Here is a 20,616-nt window from a genome sequence, read left to right as displayed (position 1 = left end):
TACTTTGCACCAGTGAACTAGCAAAAGTGGAGATGGACATGCCCTGAATACACTGGCGCCATGCACTTTGGACCAACCATGCACCATGCATCATTTATATAGAGTGCTTCATCTTACAAGTAGTCTTAAGATATACTATATGTTGTAAAGAAAAAGAACATTTGCCTCTGAAATGTAGTGAAATAGAAGTCAAAAGTGTATTGTACATGTACTTCAAAATATCTCACAATTAAGTGTAGTGCTTAAGTAAATATAATCTATTACTTTCCATCAGAGGTAACATGAGAATGGCCCTGAGTGTGGCAACTGGAGTCATACAGTGGTTGGGTTTTTAAATCAGAAAAGGAAAAAAAAAGTGGAGGGAGAAAAAAATCAAAACGCCACAGAAGCTTTTCAGATACACAACAAATGGCTGCACAAAGCTTCTCAGTGGCACATTATCTGATTCCCTTCTCCTGTGGTTAATCAATTTTATGCTTTGTGTGCATGTTTGTGCTTTTCTGTGTGTGTATGTGCGTGTATGTTGCTGTCTGCTTGAACCCAGGACCCAGGGATTGATATCGGCGATATCTCGGAGAGAAAGGCTCTGAGGAAGAGGCTGCAGTGTAAAACTTTCCGATGGTACCTGGTCAACATCTACCCTGAGATGAGGATGTACAGCGACACAATCGCATATGGAGTGGTAAACCGCCGCTGCTGCCTCTCTCTTCATCACAAATGCAATTCAGCATCTGCAGAAGCCAAAACAAGTCTAAACAGTGCCTGAGCAAATCATTTTAATCCCTTGTGTTGGGATGCGGATGGCTGCTGTCAGGAGCACAAACAGTTTACAAAGAGCAGGCTTGCTGCAGCAACTTGAACTCTTCAGGAGTTGGTAAAAAATAATTTCCTGTTAGATTAACATTGTGAAAATAGATACATAAATAGTTTAATTGAACTGTACTCTAAATATAGATGCCGTGTATCCCACTTGAGGGCTTTGCAGCAGAATGTTATTAGTGAGAGAAGCCAGAAAAAGTGACAGCCAACAGGGCTGGCAGTGTTTCTATTTGCCCATTCCTAGTTGTTCTCAAACAGCTTTACTTCCACGGTCCTCCCACCTCACATCACCGCGGTGCACCCTAATACACAGTGACACAGAGCGCAGTATTGTGGCACTGCTTTCTATGTTGTATGGATGATTTTTATATTACAAACTGACAAATGGTGGATGGATATAGCGAGGAAATAGGTCGACCTCATTACATTCATTTTTCTGAGTAAGTTGACCTCATTATTCTATATTTGCGACATGCATTTGATGGGCTAGTCAGTCGCGGTGGTTCAAGGAGTCATTACATGCCTCGCCACTTGCACGGATGAAAATTATTTTTGTCGGCAAAAACTTTGTTGACATTTCCAGAGTACGTGTTTGAGGTTTAATTGATCCATTTCGCCCTCATCCTGCTCCTCCTCATCTAAATGTGGGTGAAGGGGAGGTGGGGGTGGAGGCCAGCTGTCCTCTACAGCTCCATATTCGCTGAGCCATGGACACGTTAGAGCAGTGCAATCAAATCTGAAGGATATTACACGTCACTCAGCCAGACAACACATTACAGATGTTCTAAATGCCTTTTTACTTTAAGCTTGTTGTCTCCACAGGTGTCACTCGCGCATATTTACTATTTCTTCAGTGGTAGCTGTTGCACGAGACCATGTGCTTCACTGATTATCAAACAGATGTAGACATTTCCTGAACCAATGGGAAACTGAATCATCCTCTAGCTGTATTCTGCTAATCTCACATCTTTACCTAATTCACTCCCCCACGCAAACCACCATCCCTGGAGCTCCCTGAGGTGCAGTGTGTATCTCACAATCAGGCGGACCTTTGTCATGATGCATATGACTAACCCTCTGGGCCTTAAAGTCTGATTCATATTCATCAAGCGTAACATTTCTGATTTACATTTTTATAAATCGAAAGAGGATTGTAGTGTGTGATTCACGTTTTTATACGTTTCAACAAGCTCAGGCTTCCTGTTTATTTTCTGTAAATGTCCTTTAATATTTAAATTATCTTTATGTTAATCTCAAAGAATACGCCAGGCTTGTATTCAGTGGTCACTATGGGACACAAAGAGCTTTCTCCATTCTATTTTTTGGTTTATAATGCCTGCCCAAACTCATGCAACCATGTAGATGCATTTTCATATCAACAGCGAGCACCGCAGCAGGCAGTGCTTAATGTTTGGATAATAGTTTCCCCTGTAGAGGAAATAATGTACTGCAGAGTTGAAGAGAGCAGGTGGTAGGTGGAGCAGCTTCCTCGCTCTCACTGTGTTTTGGCAGTGGATGATTTTATCTGTGGACTGGACTCCACACAGGAATTATCTGTTACCATTATTCATAGCTCAGTAAGCAACCTTTAATTCACCTCACTGAACATTTTCAGCTTTTTTTTTTTCCACCATCAGGGTGGTGTCTGCAGTTGTTTTCAGTTTCTTTATAGTTATACAGTCCATTAATCATTCATGTGACTTATAGATACTTAGATACTTTATTGTTATTGCCACGCAGCAGAGTTGGTGGTAATTGTTTTAGTATGCATGGCAGCTCAGTTCCAGTGCAAAAGAAAGAGAAGAAAAAAATACTGTGTGAAAAAAAAGTGTGTGAAAATGTGCACAATGAAAAATATATGTAATGTACAGTTCAATTCAAATTAGCTCCGCTGCATATCAAGTAGCCCAACAGACAAAAAGTACATTGATTGATGTACCAGTGCAAAGCATGCAAGACATCATCGTCATTTTTTGATTAAAAGTACTGTATTTTCTCTCTTAACAAAAGTTTCCAAGACATAAAAATGCCCATTAACACAACATATATATTACAGACATCTTTTTTTCATCATAATCTTTAGCAAATACCATCTATAGTCTTATTTTAAAAAAGGATGAAAGAAAACTTTCATTTCAAAGCCACTAATTCTGTTTTCTTTCAACCTCACTGATTTTTCAAAACAGCATATACCCAGATCTCTTTCATGCCTTTATTTAGGGATAACTAACTAATTTCAAAGTCTTAAAGCCTTTAAATATGTATATATGGAGGGCTCCGATCAGTCAAAACATTAAAACCACTGACAGGTGACAAGAATAACAAACATTGATCATCTTGTTACAATGCATTGGGTCCTGGCATTCATGTGGATGCCACTTGACAAGCACCTCCCATTCAGACACAGCGGCAGACTAAGTGCACCCTGTGGACAATGCACAATGCCACACTGCAAAAACAGTTGAGGAATGATCTGAGAAAAGACAGAAAAAAGCGAGAGAAAAAAAGAGATCAAGGTGTCAACGGCCTCCAAATTCCCAAGATCCCAGTCCCATCAAGCATCCGTGGGATGTGCCAGTACACCACCTTGCAACCCATATGACCTGAAGGATCTGCCACCTAGCCCTGGTACCAGACGCCAAGAGGTCCTGTGTCCATGCCTCGGTAGGTCAGAGGCCCCACCATGGATCAGACTTGGCTCTGACCTGTTAAGGTATGGACAAAGGACCTCTTGGTCCTATGGATGCTAGGATTGGGATCTTGGAAATGTAGAATGTATTTAATTTGCTTTATCAGGACTGCACGGGTGTGTCTATCATGTGACCTAACTCAGACCGTTACAACGTGAGCAGAAAATAGTGTGTTCATGCAGGACCTCATTTTCTAACGTAAGAGGAAAAACAAATGTAATCCAGCAGACTCCCCTTGAGAGAGGTCTACCTTCAGTTTGAATTAAGTGTACATGGAAAGAGTTGTGCAACGTTTTTTAATTGTATTGGACTTGAATTGAAGCTCACACTGGTCTGCACCATGCATTCTCAAAGTTAGAAACTATTATTCATAGCAGCATAAATCCTCACAGGGTCACACCGTATCAAAACACGTGATTATGATAACATCTTGGTCAGTTTATGCAAGCTAACACTGTCATATTACTGATTTTACTCACAGACAATTCATATCTTTTGTTTTTCTTTGTGTGTCTTTGTGTGTGTTTGTCTTTGTCTGCCAGCTGAAAAACTCTCTGAAGAATGATCTGTGTCTGGACCAGGGACCCGACAATGACAACGTCCCCATCCTGTATCTCTGTCACGGGATGACACCTCAGGTTAGAGCCCTCCATCTCCGCACCACTGTTTCATGCGGCTGCAGCATGAAGTCAGATTTAATATATCACCTCTATATTTTATTTCCATCTGGGGTTTTTCTTACTCAATAAAACCTCCTCCATCTTGAAGAAAAATAACTTTCCTCTGCCTTCAGATTGGATCAAACTCCGTAGCTCTATCTCATAAAACGGGATCAGGTTTTTCTTTTTTGCCCTTTACAGAAACACTTCTCAATGCTTTTAAATACATAATAAACTTGTTTCCATTTTTCATACACCTTCGCTTAAGGCTGACATGTCCTAACTGAGTCCAGCTCAAAGTAAAATGCCACGTTATTGACGGAACACGATGAAAAATCCTGCTTTTTGATTAAGTTAGATTGTACATGAACATTCGTCTCCGTCTCCTGATATTTTTACTTTAATGTCAAAAGGTTAGCTTTCATACACACAGCCTGTTAGACCTCTGGATTATTTCAACAGCCTGCTTCTGTTTTTCATCAGTCAATGTTGTTAAAAACCGTATCTCTGTGACTACTTCTTCAGGACATATCTCAGCCCAAATAATAGGGAGTTTAAGTGTCTTCAAATGTTAGCACAGCTTGATTATCATTTACTTTCTCCAGCCTCTTCCAGCTCCTATCGATTTCTCCATCCCATTATGTCTGAGCAGATTGTTTTCAGAGATTGTTTAACCTTGCCGTGACAGTTGTAAACTTGTCTTGTAGAGTGAGGCTTGATCTCACATTATCCCGCTCAATTCAAATGAATCCATCGGACTCTTCACACTCATTACGTCTTCTATTGATATTTGCACCGCAGTGCAAATTAAAACTGATTCAGGAGAAATCTGTATAATCTTATAATCTTTTTCCTTAAAAAGCCCAACTTCTGCAGCCCTTTCTGAGACCTAGATAACTTTAAAACTTGCTAATTATAAATCTGTTATATGCTATAAATCTCTCATAAATCCAGGCGTTTCAAACAAAGGATTGGAGTAGCACCAGCGTTCCTAATGAGATTAGGAATCTCTTCTGCAAGACAAATCTAGTCTGCTCTATTTTTATGTTTCAGTGTTACATCATCGAGAGGAATTAGACCCCGGATTGCCTCTGTAATGACACATATACATAGCAAATGTTTGCTGTAGTCAGTCAAAATGTCACTCTGTTGCTTTTGGGAGACTTTGTATCCGAGAGGTGCTCCGGTAAATGCAGTACATCAGCATGCTGAAAGAAGAATGCACAGACACACATGAAAGGAAAGACTATTACAAAGCTTACAATCTGACACGTGACTGACTTTACAAGAGCGTGTTGTCAGCAAACATACAGTACAGCGCTTCAGCTCAAGCAGTAATAAAACGTACCGACTTAAGCACGGCAACAATAGAAAGCACAGCCACAAACGGCCTGGCAGTCTGTGCTGCTGCAAAAATGAGCAGCCCTCCAAAAAAATTCACACTCGTCAGACTGTTTAACGTCTGGTGTGAAGGAGGCAGGAGGCTGTTTGGGCGACAAGAGACGTAAAAAGAGTAGAGTAAGAGGAAAAGTAAGACAAGCAGCAGACTAAGCAAACATGGCTCTTTTTTGTTTTAATAATAGAAAATATCTTGGGGTGCTTTGACAGCTAATGAATGTGCTGAGTCAGAGACAATCTTAAGTCTGGTCTTATGTAATGTATAGACTTTCACAGACAGAGTTCCTGTTTGAATTTTCTACTCTGATATAAATCGAACTCATACACTTGTTATGCCTCTCAGCCGTTTCTTCAGCTCGGATTTCTTTTGGATTCTGCAAACCAATTTATGTCTCCTCTCTTACTTAAGTTTATATTTGTTTTAAACTGCTAGTAGCAGAAGAAGAACTCAGATCCTTTACTTCTTATTGAGCACTGAACCTGCAGAGGCAATACAGGCGGCAATGTAATCCCTACGAGCAATGTGCACTGTCAATGTACATTCACTAGAGGTATTTGTTTTTGCTACTGACAGGATCAAATTGTTATAGGATTTTTCTGACAACATTACAGAAAAGACCCGACAAAGACATTAAAAATGGGTTGTATCTATCAGTTACTTAGACAGAAGAACATGGGAAGTCCAGGTTGTTTCCTTTTTAGTACTAATGCACAAACATTAGTGTTTGCTGTATTATATTGTTGAAGCTTGTTGATGGAGCTAATTTTCACTAGTTTACACAGAATATAGTTCAATACTTGAGTCTAGCCGACCTATTGGTTTGGCCCAAATACATCTGCAGGGCTGTGAGATTGTATTATTTTTTTGCGCCTTCAGCACCCGAGTGCCATCTAGTTACATTATATAGGAGAGAAGGCAGCCATCTTTACAGCCGATCTCTTCAACACTCGGCAGCTCACACCAAACAATCTACACTGATAAATCGCACTAAAGATAAGAGGAAAAAATCTGTATTTTTGATTTTGGGGGTAAACTGTCCCTTTAAATCCTGTGCAGAAGTATATTCACGCAGCTACTTTCCATCTCTGTAAGATGCTCATATTAACAGTTTGCTGTCATCATATACAGTCTATCCGTAAGCTTTCAAGACAGTTTATCACTCTGTGTGCACTACACCAAACTAAAGCCAGCATTACATCAACAGCCTGAGCTCTGCTGTGTCTATCTGTAAATACGATCCATAAATTCCCTCTCCCTCCCTTCTCTCGCTCATCCTTATACCACTAAGCCGTTTTTCTTTTTGAATACAGACCATGCTTCTCCTGCTTTATACCTGCAAATGATTTTCAGTTTTTGTCAGCTAAATATGAGCAAAAAAGCAGTTGGGAAGGAGGCCATCAGAGAGGGCACAATTATTCGGGTTTTCTCCCCAATCCTGAATTAATAATGAGCTTCTTTTGTGTGCCTTGCCTTGTCTTTCCTTGTCCTCCATTCATTCAGCATAGCTGTATAAATATGCATATTTAGCATATGTAAATGTCTTCTTTCATACCGAAAGACAACCCAAGAGTGAGCCTCATTTGCTGCATAGTTTATTACCTGTATGGTCACATACAGCTCTGGAGGGACATTATCTAAATGTCAACCGCAGCAGTCTCAACCTACAGCACTACACAGTTTGCTCATAGCGGGATGTGGTGTTTCTTGCAGAATGTGTACTACACAAGTACTCAGCAGCTCCACATCGGGCTCCTCAGCCCCACCGTTGATGACGACGACAACAAGTGCCTGGTGGACGTAAATAGCAGACCGCGCCTCATCGAGTGCAGCTATGCCACAGCCAAACGCATGAAGCTCCACTGGCTCTTCACTCAGGTGACATCCCATAAACACTGCCCCAACACATGACCAGAAAACACAAAGTTAACATTCAGTTTTCTGTACATATATTAAGCCTCAGTGAAACGTGACAGGCAAAAACAACTGCGGAGGTAGCTTTTAATCATGCAAGTGGTTTAACTTACTGCCGACCAGAGTTTCCCCTCATTTCTGTAACTCATTTAGACACGAGGACTCATTGAAACTTAATGATTGTCTTTCAGCTTTAGAAGCGCGTGTAAACTGTTTTAGCAGAGCAAGCAGTCACCTCACAAATGCCCCATGACAGCGGATGAATTGGATTTACTGCATGCTTTGATTTGGGCTCAAAAGACCTCATATTGTTGTCTGCCATGCTGTCAGTACAGAGTTAATTATGAATATTGTTCCTCTTTCAGTCAAATATGTGTAAATTCCCAAATGTGTGTCATATTAGACGCTCGTTGTAATGAGTACAGTGTCTTTTCTAACGATGTCACTGATGGACCAGCGCTACAGGTGAGTCTAGTTTTGCAGCATGATGGACACAAAGTGTGAAAAGGTTTTTTAATGCTTGAGCTCATACATCACATTTCCTCTCACTGAATTTTAAGTAGTTATTTTAGTTAACTTTGTATAATTTAGTAAGCAGGATGAGGACATATCAGCAGGGCTGGAGCGTATCGAGTCTCTGAAATGTGGCATCAATTATTGACACAGTTTTGACTGCACATGTGCATAATGTCAAGCTCAAACAAAAATAGATTGCCTTGATGCAGCCAAAGCAACTTTGGTTAACGGGGCACTGTACAAATTTGAGAGAACAGGGTTTTGTTTTTGTGCTTTATCTTAGTTCAAATGTTGCACAAAACCGGATAAACTGCAGATATTTATAAACTCTTCCCAGTAAAATATGCATAACTACTTCACTTCCTTCTTTTACCGTTAAGACCTCATTATCCAAAAAGAAGTGATCTTGATAAGATCGAAAGAAATGAAACGTGTGCTTGCATGTTAAGACTCGTCACATGTCGGTAGGTGCTGATTAGAACAGCGAGCATATGTTCAGTGGGTGGAACTGTGCGGTCTGATCTGATTGTGTGTTTTGTTGCCATGTGTGGGTGAGCATTTTTATTTTTCTGTAACAAATACTGATTGTTCTGTACATAGTATAGTAGAATAATAAGCCGAGCAAACCACGGCATAAAACAAATAACAAGCTTCCCACATGCTATATGCTCACATATACAGTCATTAGCCAACTCCTGGATGTTGATTTAAGAAGCAGCACCAAGACGTTATGAAGAGAACTTGGATGACAAACACCCAGCAGCTCCTTTTCTCAGTTACTGATGCAGATTTGCAGGGATTCAGGGTTTTATATTGGCTACGTTCCACGCCTCTGAATCACCACACACATCTTTGTTTTGTCCAGTTATCCAAATACGTCTGCTGTTGTGCTAATGGACTGAAGGTTTGAGAAACAATAAGCCCATCAAGCTTTGTAGGTAGTGTTAGAATAGGGAAGTCGTCTCCCTGTGAAAGAGACAGAAAAATAGCTGCATCTATGGATTGAAATACAGCTGTGCAGTTTGTTGTAAGTCCACTTACAAAAACTAACAAATCTTAAAGGGTAACTTTGGTGTTTTAAGGCTAGATCAGTCTGTGTGTGCTGTTAATTATCATCCAGTAAAAGGTTTTGTTTTTGCCACTGACAGGCTCAGAGTATTGTTTTAACTGTCTGACAACATTACGAAATGAACCCTACAGAGATAGACCTTGTTGTTAAGATCTCTTTTTTTGTTTGTTTGTTTAACCAGAAACAGCACAGAAATCGCTATTTCCAAACCCACAATACTCCAATGAAATAAATTGTCATTTCATCATCCTAAAACACATTTTTTTCAAAGCTGACAGAAATACAATAAAACTCACAAAAGCCTTTTTGGGATGTCTTTCCCCTGTTCAATTAATTACCAACTCTGGTTTGGTTAAAATAAACCTCAAATTCACCCAGTTAGAAGTGAAATATGCTGCTCTATACTAGGTTTGGGTGGTATCTATTTTTTCATACCCATGACATTATCAGCGTGCGGGTCTATTTCAAAATAAAACCCTCTGGCAGTTTTCGTGTCGACAGAATCCCTTCAGTTGTTGACACACGACATTTTACTGTGAAACATTTGCAGGACATTGTTGTTGACAATGCAGTGGCTTTCACAGCTTCATAAAGGAATATGTGCTTTAAATTGTGGAAACACAATAAACGCTGTCAGTGTGAACACACACCGCTCACGCATGCAGTGTGACCTGAGCGTAACCTCACTCCATGCAAAACATCTTCATTACAGCCTCTCCAGAATCAAGTTATTAGAAAGATGAGGGTCTGTATTTAAAATTACGCCGTTGGGATTTCTAAATATCCTGGTATACCATAATACCCCGGTACCGCCCGTGCCTACCTTAGACATGCTCAACTTTAGTCTGATGACTGAAGTTGAGCATGTTTAACATTTTGGAAATGTCAGTCTGCTTATAACGTTCAGCTGGTTGATGATGTTAGCTTGGCCTTAGATCATAAAGTAAAAAATGTGTACTGTTTTCTCCTTGCCATTTTGGTTAGAGCTCCTCTCTCACTTTATTATTCCAAGTTATCCAAAAGTCCAGTTGTTCTGTCAGAACAGCAAGTAGTGCAGGTGATTTGTAATAGATCCATGGTGCAACGTGTGTAACTCTACTGTACTCAAAATATCTTATAAGCCCCTTTCACACTAGCACTGCAAAACAGAAATGTTCTTGACATTACTCGAAGGAGCTGTATGTGAGAATACAAATGTCAAAATCCGTTGGATCAAACATTAAATGGACTTTATACTTCCAGCTCCCAAATACAAAGTCTATGTAATGTCATGTTGAGCATGTGTGAATTGAGCAGGAAATTGTCCAGAGAAATTACAGCGGGCGAGTGGGTGTGAGGATGATGTTTCTATCATGCGGCTGACATGAAACCAGAAGAAAAGAAACATCCAAGGGTGAAGAGGAAGCATGTCATATGCATTTTGTGATTTGTTATGGTTGATCCACCAGCGGACGTCGATATGGCATATTTTAATTGCTCGACAGCAATGATGTAAGTAATAGCATAAAGAAAATGACCTAAGTAGTATCCGAAAGTGTTTTTCATGTTGTCACACTGTAAAATCTGAAAAGTTGATTTTACTTTAAAAATCTAGGAAACTGATTGCCTTGAAGAATTTAAGTCATATAGCTATTAGTCTTAATTTATGTTTACTTAATATTTAATCATTAAGTTTATCTGAAATTTTGCTTTATACTTAAAAATGACAAGTTTATTTAAATCAGTCTTTCAAAGTTTTAGCAACTTCAGTAAACCAAGTGTACTGTGTTATATATCTGTATTCTGACGATTGTATTCCACAAAACTTTGGATCTCTTAACTTCCTCACGTGGAAAATCCTCTCTGTCATGATCAAGTTAAGTCAGACTAACTTGGTTTACTGAAGTTGCAAACACTTCGAAAAAAAAGATAATTTTACTTGTCATTTTTAAGCAGAAGCAACTTCAGAAAATTAAGTAAATACAGCAAATTTTTGAGTAAACTTAACAATTCAATATAAAATAAACATAAATTAAGATCAAGGGTTTTATTTACTTATTCAAGGCAATCGGAATAAGTAAATAATCTGTGATTATGTTAAGAAAGTTCAACTTGCCAGACTTACAGTGTAATGAGTGAATGATTTCAGGTGCAGCCACTGTCGATTTTTTTTTTTGGGGGGGGGTTAGCAAATCTAGGGTAATATCTATTTGATATGAATATCAAAATCAATGTGATTGCAGTGCCATATCTTACCCTCCACAGTCATATTGTTCAGTGTTTCATCTCCACTTTAAGAAATGCCTTGATTGCCCAATTCACTGCTTTTATGGGTTGGCTCTGGGCTCTGCTGCATAGTGGTCCATAAATGCCCACTTTCAGCAGTTATTACCAATCTGTTATCTATAAAATAAAATGTCTCTTGGACCTCACAGACAGGCCAAACTCTTGTGAAAATACAGAAAGAATAATTTAGTTCAGTCTGTACAACCTGTCCAATCTTTAGGTCTTTTTCCCCCCACTCGTCCCTCTGCACTCCTCTCATGGTATCTGAAGAGAGCTCCCTCCTCACAGCTCTCTCCACACTGTATCGACTGCTGAAGGCCTCCTCTTCAGTCTCCTGCCCTTGGTCTGCCCTGACACTGTAATGAGAAAATCCTGCCTCATTTCAGCGGGACATGCTGGAATATTTTGTCGAGCTGATGTGCTCACTCTGTTCAGACTCTGGCACCAGCTGTCATATTAAAATTTGTGAATTGTTGGACCATACTTCTTTTGCACTAAATGTTTCACTTGTCCTCCAGGCTTATTTCTCTCCTGCCAATAAATTAAATGATTGATTCAAACAGTATTGTAGTGGCTCTGAAACTACAAGGTTTTTCATGTCCTTGATGCCTTTTTTTTTTTTTTTTTCAATATCTCTTTCACCTCACCAGGTGTTTTTGTCCGTTTTGGTTTTGTGTCTCGTTTTTCTCTTTTCTTTGGTGTATTTTCTGAAAATCTTGGCCATGCTAGGAAGAGCGCTAATGACTAGACTGGCAATTGCAGTGTTGTTTTTGCCTTGAAACCATGTTGATGCTATCTGGTGGGCCCAATGAGGATAGTGTGATTCAGCCAAAACGCCCAGAGCTCGCGGCGCTTCAGCAGCACACATCCATTTACAGCAGTGTGGGTTTAAAGGAGGCGAGGTATATTGTGCACACAAATTGTTCTTCTGGAGCCTGGCACAATTTTCACCAGCCTGCTTTTATCTTTTCAGGGAGGATCCATTCAGAACAGGAAATCAAAGAGATGCCTAGAGCTTGTAGCGAGCAGTGACAATGAGTTTGGCTACCAACTGGCTCTGCAGAAATGCACGGGACAGAAATGGTTCATCACAAACGTGCTGTTTAGCAGCTCCTTATGATCGACTGCTGAAGCAAACACTGGAGTGAAAAAATGGAGTAGTTTCTTTTGTGTGCACGTGTGTGAAAGGACGAGAAGCAGGAGTCCGACAGAAGAGAGGTGCATGGTCGAACATGATCATTCTGAGCACCATGATGTCCTCCAATGAGCCGAGCCGACATCACATCGTAAATGTTACACATTTTATTTTGCCTACAGGATCAGCCATAGTTGGCAAGTATTTTGCAGATTTGACAAGGTAGTATATTTAGTATATTTTGTGGTAAATGCAGTACAGTCAGATTTTCGTTGACTTAAAGATGTAATGGGTCCAATTTGTTTTTGTACTTTGTTCATAATTGCTACTGTGTAGCAAGCTTTCTGAACCTGTCCCTGCTGTTATTATTTTATTTTAGTGTCTCAGGTTTGTAGGTTTATTATGCGATTCAGCTGTTCAGTTGTGGGAAAATGTTGGAATAAATCTTAAAAGAAAAGATTATTTTCTACATGTAAATATTTTGATGATTTGTAATATATAACAGTAAAATAACTGATGTAAACTACTGAGTGATAGTGGGGGTTTTATTTTCTTTTGTTGTTGCACAATCTGTGAAACAATTCACAACAAAAACAGTCATCATTAAAACTTAAAAGGAAAGAAAACTGATATCAATCCCAAATGCCGATTGATTGTTTGTTTTGGATGTGTTCAGTGGTCCTGAGAGTTCAATGCACTGCAACTAAAGAAAACATGAAGATAAAACCGATGCAAATTCAGAAAACCTCTTCACCGGTTTGACAACACATTTACAGAGTCACAAAATGCACTGCAGATTCAGAAAACCAAAGAAATGCTTCAAGTTGCAAAAAACTGGGCAGAATTGAGTGAAGTTTCCAGGGGACGATCAAAACGATGAACATACCCATGCATGCACATCTTACCTGTGGTTTGTGGCTGATGTAGCTACTTACAGCTTACACTGTGTCTCCCACAGGAGACGTGGCATTAGCAGCACGATAGCAGTGAAGCTCAAACGCCTCTGGTGTAGACATGCTATAGTGTAACACAGGCTCCATTAGCCTGTGCATTATAGATATTTACCCTATAGGCATTTTATTTACTTAATGAACACACTCAGGTGGCTCCCTTTAGAGGTATGGTGTTGATTTAACTAGTATCAATTTAATTCAGTTTCCACTAAACTATTTTTTTTGGATCTTATACAACAAATTATTCACTGAGACGTTCTGATCAGATCCACCAAATGATTGCCTTTATAACTAAAGAAGTTGGCTTAAAAAAAAAAAAAAGCTTTAATGTTCTTTCTGATTCATATAAGTCACCTGTAATTATCATATCATAATGCTTATTTAAGTGTTTTGTCATCTTAAAACAAATAGTCTGTTTTGGGTAATGCTATCCCTGACCCTCTATTTATAGATGGATGATTTTTCTTTTTCTTTTGATTGCATCTTTTCTAAGGTTGCAACACTTATCCTTCTTATATTTCTTCATGCCGGTGACAACCACGGTCAGAGGCATTATATTTTTGAGTTGTCCAAACACACATCAGTCTATTCTCATGAGCATGATATCTCAAGAACTCAATGAGGTAATTTCTTTAAATTTGGCACAAATGTCTACTTGGACTCAAGGACTGTTTAGATTTTGGCAGTCAAAGGTCACAGTGACCTCACGAAACATGCTTTGGCCATAATTCAAGAATTCATACAATAATTATGAGACAATTTCACACAAATGTGTAACAGGATGAAAAGACAAAGTAATGACATTTCATGTCCAAAAGGTCAAATGTAAACTTTACTGTAACATCATAATGTTCCTCAAAAACACTTTTCAGTCAGAATTACAAATCAGGAACAGAGGGGGAGACATTTGATACTGAACTGGTGACACTGATTTTGGGTGTCTTTTTTTAAACTGTGGTGATGAATAGATCTTGTTGCAGAGGGGTTGAAGATGTGTGTGAAGCATCTGTGTCTCTGAATTTGCTGCTTCTTTGCCGCAACATCCATATCTGAATTATTGTCAACTGTCATGATTAATCATGAGTTTAAACGGTCATGGATGTAAACTGTAGCTGCAAGAGGGAGGTGGTGATTCCAGTTTCTTTTTCGTTTTTGACTTGTTTAGTTTGTTCGCTGGATGCTTGTTTTGTCATTGTTGTGGTATATCTTATTGTCTCCTGTACTGTTCTGTTTCCCATTTGTTTGGTGTTGGTTTGGGACCCCCTTGAAAATGAGATGATGAATCTCAAGGGGTTTATCCCGAGACAATAAAACGTCTGACACATGTGTGTTTCTGTATTTGGTTGTTGCCTGAAGTTGTGTTTCCATATCTGCAGGGTATTTTGTTTTGAATATGTTTTCTTAATTTGCATTTGTTTTGTCTATTTGCATGTGTTTTCTTTAGTTGTGGTGTTTTGAATTCTCAGGGCCACCATAGATTTGGCCTTTAGAAGGGACCTTTTACTAAGCAGCACAGACTGATGTACACACACACACACACACACACACACAGAGCAGTCAGAAAATACAGAGTCATGGAAGCATTGTCGTCAGTTTGTAATGACAAATGCAGGGGCAGAAGCTGAGAAACGGGGCCGCTTTCTGCTCTGACTGTTGTGTGCACCTGGGGAGGAGACGAGTGGCACAGCCTGTTTTCAACATGCCAGTCCTCATTACCATCCACACTCAAGCAGAGCTCGGCAAACCATGGCATTAAATATACATGGAAACCCACTTTCATCAAAAGGACCTCCCTCACTAACACGTCTTAATATATGCAATAAGAGCGCCTCTGCATGCTCAGACCTTCGAATGAAAGCAATTCAACAAAACAGTTTTCCCACGCACAGTTTTTAACATTTTCTTTTAGATGACCTCTCGTCCTGGCTGCCTGCTGGTGCTCGTTCCAAGAATTACTTTCTTATTTTTTCATCTTTAAAACGACTTTAGATAGTGAACCTCTGTATGTACATTTTTTAAATATTTTTTAGCACATACATTTATCACCTTAGCTGATTTAGCACATCATCTTGTAACACAAAATAGTTTTTTGTTGTTGTTTTTTTATGTTGGCACAAAGTAAAGTGCAGAGATTAGTTTCCCTGTAAATGTGAAGTACAGCGATGAAGCTGTCCCCATCTGAGCATGAGTCACATGCAATATCTCAGAAAAGAGCTGGCCTGATTTCAGTGAAGTCGGGGTGATAATAAGTCTGTCTTCCCTTTGAGAATGAGTATTTGTAAAAATAAATAAATAAAGTCATTTGCCTTTATATGATAATTAAAAACTTTTAACAGAATTGAATTAAATGTAATTTAATTTCACTTAATTTAATTTAATTGACAGAACGCCCTCTGCCTATCTGGAGAAACTGTCATAAACACTTTACTCATATTAGTTTGTGACAAAAGACAGTTTTTTAAGAAGAGTGCTGTAGATATACTGATCTGATTTTGCCTTTTGTAGAACTAAAATTTGGGATAACTACATGGACCAAAAGTGCAGTGTGTGTTATTTGTGGGAAATATGAGGTTCATTGCTGGAAATGGATCAAAATGAATTCAGAAAGAAATACTGCAGTTTCATTCCCAACAGTTTTGTGGTTGTCCTTGCTAAATTGTTTTAATTCATTTGGCTTTGCTGCAGTAAGCACAGAGTTGCATTAGTAAGACTTGGTATTAAAATATGGTATAAACATGCTGTTGAAACTATTGACTGTAAAGCAGAAATGCTGTAAGTAGCTCAAATTAGGCTTTGAGTACAGCATTCAAATTACATTTAAATAATCAAAAAAGCTTGGGGCATGAATGAATGAAAACCTTTACTGCCCCAAGAGGAATTTGCTCTGTACAAATTGACATAAAAGAGAAACAATGACAACATATAACATAAAAACATGAAAAAAAATCATAAAACCTAAAAAAAATCATCTTCAACAGAAATTTGATAAGAACATTAAGTTAATTTAGGTCAGCTGAAGTTAAAGAGGTGCAGTTCTCAATGAAATATTTGCTGGCTAGGCTAACTGTAATATGTAGTGTAATAATACGTATTAGGGGAATCCCCAAAATATATACCATAATTGACGCTTCATTAAGTCTTGCTCCTGAAGCACAAATTGGCCAGTCATAGCATAGCATCGACCTTCTCCAACAAGGGTCTGACAACTACGTGGCTGTGTTTCATAGACTGTCATGCAGTCGTTTCAGACATCGTTTTCAGGCTGGTTTTGTGTATATGATGGTAAATGATTGTACTCATTATCCAGAGTGGTTGGAAGGAGATATAAGTTTCTTCTCTGCTCCAAATCAAACCCAAACCCTGAAAAGTGTAGGGTTACTGTAGGTGTAGCCTACTAAATTTTTGCAATGTAGCCAGTTGAAAATTGGAAATGTATTTATTTTAATCTTCCTCTGTCTTGATCGGCAGGTGATGTTGCTCCATTTCACACTGTGATCAGTAGTCTATAGTTAGGCTGTAGCTTCTAACTGTCTTTATTTTTTAACCTGTTTTAGCTACTGAGTCAGTTTGGCATCTTGGATATGTCCTGCAAAAACCAGTTGTAGACCGTTCTGTCTGTTACTGTCTGAAATTGCTTATTCAGTTTTCAGAAACTTTGATATTTCTTCAGGGGGTGCAGTTAGTCACAGTATGGACTCCATGGTAACTGACAGCCTGACCATCCATCACAAAGAGGCGGGGCTTGGAGAACAGTCAGTTCAGATGCGAGAATCAGTCTGGTCGATTGTGAATGTTTCCCCCCAATGTTACATAGGTGTTTAAAGCCCTGCTTACTGTGTACCTTTACAATGACAAATATGTAGGTACAAAGGATAAAGACGAAATTAGAGAATAAGGAGGTTAAATATTACTCAGGTTGTGCACTGTTTTAATAATTAATGTCTTTCTGGGTAAGAACACAAAAAAAAATAAAACAGAGCAACAGGGCCAATGTAGCAAAGAAATACGTTGGTAAAAATATGATATAGAATATGATACAGTGATGTCAGCAGATTTAAGAAAAGTGGCATCCTCTGCTTAGTGTGAAGATGGTATGAAACTCACTCTCCTCTTGCCATTCCCTCAAACCCCCCTGACAGAAAATTGAAACTAAAAATCACTCACTAAAAACAACAGTGTGAAAAAGAAAACTGTCACTGAAAAACAGTGACAGGAGGCAAGAAAAGATTATCACTGAAAAACACATCAGAATGCCAAAAAGAGTGTTACATTCATTCTTTATTGAAAGCTTGGATATTTTAAATGAATACAAGTGTTTCAGTGGGAATGTTAACCTTTTCATTTTTGTTATCAATACTAAAATCTGAAGACTCTCCGCTGGCACCATAGCAGGCTGATTTTGGTACTGTTGGGCAGAAGCGTGTAGGTTACATTTCAACATTTGTGGGGACACATGAATTATTATTATCTGATGAATTATTAAAAGGATACTTAGCTGATTTTCTCCAACTCTTGTAATCATTGGCCAGCAATGTGCTGACAGAAGTAAAGAAGGAGAAGCAGGCTGACTTTGGTACTGTTGGGCAGAAGTGCGTAGGTTATGTTTCAATATCAGGGTCTTGGGGTCCTCCCCCAGGAAATTTTGACCATCAGATACTTAATATCCTGCAATCTGGTGAATTTTTCTTCACCAATGTATGGTTTAAATGCTTTTAATTTCATGCAAATGAAAATCCTCTGCTGCTCTCGTGTTTTTACTGGGGGGGGGGGCAAATGTGCATGTTCTAAATATTGAGGGGCACGTGCAACATTTATGCAGGAAGCAAACGGCTAGCTCCCGGGTGGAAGTCAGAGGTTTGTTTGACCCATCCATCATCCCTCCTGCTCACCACTCAGGGACCTTCCAGCTCCTTAAAAAAAATATTGTGATTGGCACCATTTCAAACTAACTCTAACTAACAAACTAACCCGCAGCGTATTCTATGTCTGTGAAAGATGCCTTTGCGTGTTGGTGCATTACTGACCAAGTGGCAGTTTTTGATAAGTTCAGAATAAGAACTGACTGGTCCATCATGTGATGCCATGGGGCCAAAATAGACCTGTTTCCATACACTTACATTCAAGAAACGTATGTAAATCAGTCAATATTTTTTTTTTTTTTGTTATAACACCCCAGAATAACTCATTTTAGTTGATCCATTAAGTCCAATAACATTTGGAAAGTCTAGACCAGTCACAAGATTAATCATTTATTCCTATTCTAGTTATCAAAGTGCTAGACTAGAAGCAGCCAGCTCAAATGACTAGTCACAGTAACTTTTATTGTCTAAACCTAACCTCTATAACTGTACATAAAGGACATAACATCATTAATTAGGTGCTGATTCATAGGATATCATACATGCATGATACATGTGCATTTTATAGGAACCGTTCTATGAGGACATGCTGGTCGATTTTCTGAGTAATTTTATATGCCGTAGTTGAGTGGTTTTGGATTTATGCACCAGTGAGCAAATTTTTTTGGTATGAACGGGGCCCTGCCTCCTACATTGTATCCAGGTCTTTATACATCCATGGCTGTTTCCCACCATTTTCAGTCTTCATGCTGAGCTTACTGGTTACTGGCTGTAGCTTCATATTTACCATTTAGATATGAAAGTGAGATCTTATTATCAAACTCTGACAAAAAAGCAAATAAGCGTATTCCCAAAATGTCGAGTTATTCCTTAAAATAAAATCTAAGTCACCCCCCACCTCTCTCTCCCTCCCTTTGTTTCTGTCTCTCTCTGTATAATTCATCTTTTTGTCTCTTGTGGGAGAACGCTCTGAGAGGCAACCTATCATGTCTTGTCATTATTTTTGTGCCCCCGACATGGAGACATAAAACATTGAGGAATATATTCCTGGCAGAAGTCTTGGTGTGATCAGGGGAATCAGCAGAGTTTTGAATACCATATGGCAAAAGGAAGAAGCTTGTCAGAAGTGAGAATATGTGAATGCCCCTCAGGATCCGGAGAGGAGGATTTCTCTGTTCTCTCTCCTGCAGGTGAGCCACAGGTAGCTGAGGGGAAGCTGTCAGTACCTGCAGGGCATATGGGACAACACACAGCAAAAGAAACTGGGAATAGTGTAAGCAGCTCCTTCTCAGTTGAAAATAAACATAAACCCTGCCAAAGATGAAATGACTCTTCATTTACAATCCACAGGAAGACAACAGTGTTAGTGGGAAGAAGGTTTAAGCAGAAAAACAGATTTACCAGAACAATGCATGTGGGTGTGAAATTCATGTTCACCGCGCAGCCAAAATGCTTCACATGTGTATAAATGTCACTGTTAATTGTTTTCTGTGAGAGTGAATTGGAGTTGTATCTGCGTTGCCATGGCTACGAGTCCTAAACTGCAGATTCTCATATATCCCCGGGCGTCGGAGCATAGGTGAGCACATCAGCTGAAAAGACCTGACAGGATGTAATTGCCCGCAGATGCAGATGTAACTTTAATCTTTACCCTATTTTTGTCACGCTTGAATGTTTTGACCTATGCAAATGAACAGGCTGACAAATCTATTTGTTTTTGTGCATATCTGTCTGAGCTGTATGTGAGGTAAAAGAGCATAATGGTGGATAAAGGATTTGCTACAGTGGAAGTGAAGCACACGGGAGACCTGAAGTCATAATGAAAAAGCTGAAAGTGACGGGTAATTCATCTGTTACCACCCAGGCAGACGTGTTTTAGCGCTCAAGATTTTCACTGTTTTGTAAGTGAACGGGTAGAGAGTAAATTTTGTTTCTATTTTTTTCTAGTTATTTTGAATAAGCACAGGGTTGTGCCCTCTTATAACTACAACTGAAATAGTTTTCTGTGCCCATACAGTAGATTTAAAGCTGCTTAATTAATCATACATATAATACTTTGCTGATTTTCTCCAACTCATATAATCATGAGCCAGTAATTTGTATTTAACTCCCATAATCATGAAGGCTGTGATCATGTGACCAAGCTTGCGGTGGTGAATTGGTCAACCAACACAGGACTTTCCCAATGAGACTGGTGTTCAGAAACATGTTTGTGCCCCATATGAAACCGAGTGCACTTTCAGTTATTTTAAGGTATGTTGTCACCATGTTTTTTTCCTAAACTTAACCTCCGCAGCTAAACATAAAGTACGTAACATGACAATGGCCAACTAAGATTCTT

General features: G+C 39.1%; 1 protein-coding gene across 3 annotated transcripts in view; it reads left to right on the top strand.

Moving 5' to 3' along the window:
• Positions 1 to 14,724, top strand: part of galnt18b (UDP-N-acetyl-alpha-D-galactosamine:polypeptide N-acetylgalactosaminyltransferase 18b) — a 105,185-nt gene extending 90,461 nt beyond the window's left edge. For 2 of the 3 annotated variants that reach the window (XM_088077515.1, XM_088077521.1), the window contains exons 8-11: positions 545 to 682; positions 4,052 to 4,147; positions 7,278 to 7,442; positions 12,302 to 14,724. In XM_088077515.1, coding sequence (XP_087933641.1) covers positions 545 to 682; positions 4,052 to 4,147; positions 7,278 to 7,442; positions 12,302 to 12,448 — 546 coding nt within the window. In that variant the 3' untranslated portion in view covers positions 12,449 to 14,724. The remainder of the gene's footprint in view (positions 1 to 544; positions 683 to 4,051; positions 4,148 to 7,277; positions 7,443 to 12,301) is intronic. The other variant, XM_042486778.2, reaches the window with a different exon arrangement.
• The last annotated feature ends 5,892 nt before the right edge of the window (positions 14,725 to 20,616 follow it).

This window comes from Plectropomus leopardus, chromosome 1, assembly GCF_026936395.1.
Source record: "Plectropomus leopardus strain MGB_pleo_1.0 chromosome 1, ASM2693639v1, whole genome shotgun sequence".
NCBI lineage: Eukaryota > Metazoa > Chordata > Actinopteri > Perciformes > Serranidae > Plectropomus > Plectropomus leopardus.
Note: the sequence above shows the minus strand (reverse complement) of the source record. Positions and strands in the feature narration are given on the sequence as shown.